The 5,442-nt window shown below is 50.8% G+C and overlaps 2 protein-coding genes across 2 annotated transcripts, besides 9 other annotated features; both read left to right on the top strand.

Annotated features, from left to right (window-relative positions):
- Window positions 1–49: 49 nt before the first annotated feature.
- Window positions 50–82: a microsatellite.
- A 262-nt stretch (window positions 83–344) lies between these two features.
- Tco025E_08178 (putative cholinephosphate cytidylyltransferase A) lies at window positions 345–1,865 on the top strand (the record flags this gene model as incomplete). The annotated part of the gene is made up of 1 exon (XM_029375033.1): window positions 345–1,865. One exon carries the CDS (start codon window positions 345–347, stop codon window positions 1,863–1,865), a length of 1,521 nt encoding a protein of 506 aa, XP_029224842.1.
- Window positions 1,866–2,036: 171 nt separating this feature from the next.
- Window positions 2,037–2,057: a microsatellite.
- A 265-nt stretch (window positions 2,058–2,322) lies between these two features.
- Window positions 2,323–2,352: a microsatellite.
- A 686-nt stretch (window positions 2,353–3,038) lies between these two features.
- Window positions 3,039–3,107: a microsatellite.
- Window positions 3,108–3,195: 88 nt separating this feature from the next.
- Window positions 3,196–3,229: a microsatellite.
- A 106-nt stretch (window positions 3,230–3,335) lies between these two features.
- Window positions 3,336–5,027, top strand: Tco025E_08177 (zinc finger protein family memeber; the record flags this gene model as incomplete). Its single annotated transcript, XM_029375032.1, has 1 exon — window positions 3,336–5,027. One exon carries the CDS (start codon window positions 3,336–3,338, stop codon window positions 5,025–5,027), a length of 1,692 nt encoding a protein of 563 aa, XP_029224841.1.
- Window positions 5,028–5,084: 57 nt separating this feature from the next.
- Window positions 5,085–5,101: a sequence feature (A-rich).
- Window positions 5,102–5,128: a microsatellite.
- Window positions 5,129–5,152: a sequence feature (A-rich).
- Window positions 5,153–5,340: 188 nt separating this feature from the next.
- Window positions 5,341–5,368: a microsatellite.
- Between the last annotated feature and the right edge of the window lie 74 nt (window positions 5,369–5,442).

Here is a 5,442-nt window from a genome sequence, read left to right as displayed (position 1 = left end):
GTAGTGGTTCCGCAACGGTTGACAAACACGAGGGACAGGAAAAAAAAACAGAGTGAGAGAGAGATAGATATATAAAGAGAGAATTCGCTGCACCCGCACACGCGTGTACACGCAGCATTGTAAGCGAACTTTAGTTGTACTATTTTTTTTTGTTTTTTGCGTGGTGCCTCTTTTGCTACACAATACGCATTGACTCTTGACGTCCCCTTGCCCTTGTCGGTGCCAGTTTATATCGTTGCGCGTTGGGGGACTGCTATAGTCGCCGGCTTAACTGATTCCATCCCCGCTTGCTTCGTCCTGGGCAGCCTCCTGTTTTGCCACGGGTCCAATCTATCATAACGAATATGACATCTAATCTCATTGACCACAGCTTTTTCTTCACACCCCTCGAGCGCGACCGCATCGCCCATGCGGAGACGTTTGTTGACACGCGTCCGAGCAGCCTGGTCACGGTGATCTTCCACCCACTCTGGCTGGCGATGAGTCGCCACGTGGTGCCTGAGATGGTGGCGCCCAACGCCATCACACTTGCGGGCCTGGTAAGCTCCATGCAGTCCTACCAAATTATTAGCGATCATTACCAAGTGGGGGAAGTGGATTCTGGTAGCCTACAGGATCAGACTCCCATCTTGTTGTCGTGTTTATTGTGTATTGTGTCGCTTGTGTGCGGCTCGCTGGATGGTGTTCACGCAAAGCACTTCCGATCTGCAACTCCGCTGGGTGACATTTTCGCTCGTGTCTGTAGCAGTATCTCGCGTATATTTTTTGCCCTGACACTTATGGAGGCCTTTCATGTGAGTGATCGTCAAACGGAATGGTACTTGCTCATGGCGCTGCAGTTAGTGGAGTTTAATACAGTGCTTAGTCGTATCAACGCAGATAACCTGAAGCGGGAGAAGGCGAAGAACCTCGCGTATCACCTTACTTACTGTTTCCGTGACTCGGAGTTGTCCTTATTGATCTTGTGCGCCTTAATTATTCGTCTGGTCTACCCCGACACGGGCTTTTATTTGTTGTTCACCTCCAATTTTCCCATGTACAGCTTCCTGCTATTGGTGATGTTGAGTTTTTTGAATGTGGCGTTGCTGAAAATGAATCGCAAGTACAAGAGTGGGATTGCGCTTTGTCTGAGTGCACGTTTTGTGCCTTTCTACAGACTTGTGTCGTTGAATCATTACAGCATTCTCAGCGTCATTAGTGGGGCTCTTGTGATTGCGCTTCTTTCAATAGAAGTGCACGTCAGCAACGTTGCCAGGCGTCGTGTGCATGCCGCCGTCTTGTTTATATGCGTCGGCTCCGTGCTTAATGACCTCTTTTCCATTGTCGCCTCAGTTCTCTACATTATTGGGATGCTCGTGGATCTTTCCTACTCCACCCGGATTCCCTTGTTTGTGCCGGTGAAGAACGTCTTTTGCGACGGCGTGTTTGACTTGTGTCATGCGGGACACAAAAGTTTCATGCAGAAGGCCTTGCAGCACGGCAACCGTCTCATTGTCGGCGTCTGCGGGGACGAGGACTGTGAGAATTACAAGCGACGCCCCATCATGACAACGGAGGAGCGCGTCAACGAGGTGCGGCTGTGCAAGTTTGTTTCGCAGGTTATCCCAAACAGCCCCGTCTCGGGGGTGACGGAGGAGATGATCAAGCGGCATAACATTCACGTTGTTGTTTGCGGCACCGAGTACGACCGCCCTGATGACACGTTCTACGCCGTCCCGAGGCGACTTGGGATTCTGCGAACCGCCCCCCGCGCCGAGGGCATCTCCACAAGCGTCTTGATTGCCCGTATTCGTGCGGCCACCGACGCCGATGTTGCGGCAAAAGATAAGTTGTCGGGGAACTCCGCTGTGAAGGAGGGGTCGTAACTCGCCCCCTCCCCAAGAGGGGCCATGCGTAGGCGCAGAAGCTGCGGGTGCGCGGGGGCGAGGCCGGGAACTTGTGCCTGCCGCAAAGCTGGCGCCGTCACGCGTGCCCCCACGGCGTGGTGCACAGTGGGCACCCAAAATGGGTTTCTAACAGTGAAGGAGGGCCGGAACGAGAGAGAGAGAAAGAGAGAGCTAGAAAAAAAAAAAAAACAGCTTGCGAAGCCACACACCTAGCACAGCCGAAACGGGAAAAAAAAGTAGGTTAAAACAAAGATGTGAGTGTAAGAAAAAAAGCGGGAGTATTGTAGGCATTCATTCTTCCGATCTCTTTTTTTTTTTTGTTCCCCCTCTTTGAAGACGGTCGTACAAACCCACGCAGGAAAGGTGATGGTAGGAGATGAATGGCGAGCGGGAGGCCTTCACAGGATCACATATTTGCTCCTGTTCTCCGACTGGTAAAGAAAACAAAACAAAACAGTAAAAAAACGATGTATTTTGCTTCCAATCATCCTTTAAATAATTTTTTTTGACTGTGCTTCCTTGAGCTGTCGCTCTGCGCATATGTTGCTTGGCGCTGTGAGGCAATTGATGGCCTTTGTTCCGTTGCCTACTCCTGTGTGGCTGCTGCTTCAATGTCCCGCTTCTCGGCGAGAACGTTGTCGTTGTTGTTCTTTTTTTCTTCCACACATGCACGGCAGAGGAACGAAGGAGAGAAAAATTAACGACAGAGCGCGAGGAACTTCACCACCGCCGAGGGGAATTGCGATTGCAGGGCGTCAGTTACACCCGTCGTTCCCGAAGCCGGCAGTTCGTCCCTGATAAGGAGAGGACCCACTAAGGAAGGGTTAAGGGAACCGCACCCCCTCGGTACATTTTTGTTTGCCAATATTCTTTGGCAGCTGCGTCAGCCCCTTGTTGTGTGCCTTTTTTTGTTTAATTGTTCTTTTTTTAGCGTGAGTGTGTGCCCCGCCTTTTCTGATCGCCGTTTCTGCGGCGCCCTCCGGCAAGCGACACCTGGACCCGTCGAGGCCGTCGCTGCAGGTTTTGGGAGGCGTCGGAGCACCGGGCGTTGACGACCACCCACCGCCCACCCCGCCGCCCCCGACGGAGGACGGAAACTGCACGGTCGCGTCCACTGGAGGTGACGCGAAGGGAAACGGCAAGAAACGGAGGAAAAAAAAAACAAAAACAAAACAGAATAAGCAAAAAAAAAATAATAATACGAAATAGAAAAAAAGAAAAGCACCCGCCGTTGGAGTGAAAGCTTGGGAGCGAGTGGGTGGCGTGATAAACAAAAAAACAAAATATAGAATTTGCAAATTAACTTCAAAACAACAACAACAACAACAACAACACGACAACAAGCAAACATTAAACGAGGGTTTGCGGGCGAGACGGAAGTGCAGTAAGTGTGATTGGCTTATTTCAAACATGTGCACTCCCAATAGTCACGTGTGTTGCGGGGATGCTATGTATCAGGCACATTTTGGTGACCGAAGCACGTTTGAAAATGGTGCCGCTGGAGGCACACAGTCACGGTTTTTTGGTTCAGCCATAAATTCCTCGTCATGCGCCTTGCGGGGAGGTTCGACCTCCTTGGCACCCTATGTCTACATGATGCAAGCAAACTCTGGAAGATCACCCGCTTGTATTCCAGCTCAAAGTGTTCCGTCTGCGTCGCCTACTCCTTTGACTGGGAATACTGCCGCTGTTACAAGTACTGCTTCGGCTGCTGTGTTGTCACCAGCTCCCCGTAGCCCAATCAGTGCGGTGAGGGCCCCTTTTCCCCAGCCGATGCAGCAGCAAACTGTGTTTATGGTAAATATAGGCGATGGGCAACCCATTCCTTGTGTACCCGTCCAGCAATTGGTCTTGGCCACTCCAGGCCCCTTAACTCCTCCTCAATTACTTGGGAGTGAGCCTTTCCACACGGGCTATAGCCGCAGCAGCAGTGGGAATTTTTCGCTTGAAGGATCTTCGAGAGATGCTGGAGAAAGAGCCCTCTCTCCGTCAACGCCGGTCGGATTCGTGGGTGAGGCGACAATTCCTAGTTTCCAGAATTCGGTTTCCCCGCTCGCATCACCTACCACGCATATTCTTCCGCATCCAATGCCTTTTGCCTATCATTTTTCCCCAACTACAGTGGAGCCAAATGGGAATAGCTTGGCTTCACCACAATTTGCCAATGTTCCAGGCAATGACTGCAGCAAACAAGCCCCCGCGCCTGCGCAAAGCAAGCCTGATATTAATGGTAATGAAAAGTGTGATAAGGTCAGTGGTGAGTCACGCGTTGATGTGTATGCTCCTGACTTTAGCAGCATTATTTCTCTTCCAGTCTCTGCGATTGCGCAGGTGCCACACGCGTCATTGGGCGTTTCACGCTTGGTTCTATGTCGAAAATATGTCCCTGGGCACCCGGAGAGCTGCTGGAAGGGTTCCATGTGCAAGTTTGTGCATGCCGATACAACAGGGGCGTCGCAGTGTCCGATTCACGTGAACTACTCCTGGCGAAGCGTGGAGCGCTGCACGTATCAGCGTCTTCCACCTGGAGAGATGATTTTTGTGTTGGCCCCAAATGGCCGGGAACCCGCCGAGACGTTTCCGAGTGAACGCATTCTGGTTACGCGCGGTAGTCTCAACCGGAAAAGTCACGCGGGGCCGCCCTCGCGCTGCGCCCACTACTACTTCAACCGTCTATGCAACCGAGGGGAGAACTGCAACTTTATTCATACCATTCATGTGGACCCGAACGTGGAGGAGGACTTTAAGCGTGCACCAGCTTCCAACACCATTGCGCCGATCAAAAAACGAACTGAACACTCAAAGCCACTTGCTTTCGAACGTTCCAGTGGGCTTGGCAAGGAGACTGCTGTGGCGAACAAGAAGAAAGCTGCCTTAACGTCGTGCTCAGTGGGACGACAGAATGCTCCTTCTGAGGGGTTTGACTTTGCTGCCAGTAGCGGGGCATCCGCCAATCAGAACTTTTACCTCGCAGTTCCTCAGAACGCCACACGCTTGTCGCCTTGCTCATCTTCGTCGGTGGGGGGTGGCAGCGCACGCAGCAGCTCCAGTGCGGTGACGAATCCCATTGAATGGACATTTGTGGATAACCTGGATTGTTCTATTTGGTCAGACGGTGACAAGACGCCTCTGCTTCCTTGAAAGAAACATAAAAAGGTGAGGTGTAGGATCACTGTACGTTTCTGTGCAGGGAATGACGTTGTTGTTGTTGTTGTTTATTATTATTATTATTATTTTTTTATGCGTCTGTTTTGGTTTGTTTTTTGCCCTTGTAGGTACAAAGGAGCGTGAGTGGGATATATTTATGTAAGTAGACAGATGCGTGCACTTGCACGCATGTATAACAATAAATACTTTTTCTATGAAACTGGAAGAAGGGAAGGAAAGAGCACGCGCTTCAAGGAACAACGAGCAAACAAGTGAATGACAGTGAGTGGAATTGAAGGAAACACATTATATATATATATATACATATATATATAGAGGCGGAAAACGCGCGCGTACGTGTATGGAGAAGTTCTTCCTACTCTGCGTGAAGGAGGGTTATGCCCGTCGT

This window comes from Trypanosoma conorhini, assembly GCF_003719485.1.
Source record: "Trypanosoma conorhini strain 025E chromosome Unknown Tco_14.4_contig_00715, whole genome shotgun sequence".
NCBI classification, from domain to species: domain Eukaryota; phylum Euglenozoa; class Kinetoplastea; order Trypanosomatida; family Trypanosomatidae; genus Trypanosoma; species Trypanosoma conorhini.
The sequence above is the reverse complement of the archived record's forward strand: the minus strand, read 5'-3'. Positions and strand labels throughout refer to the sequence as shown.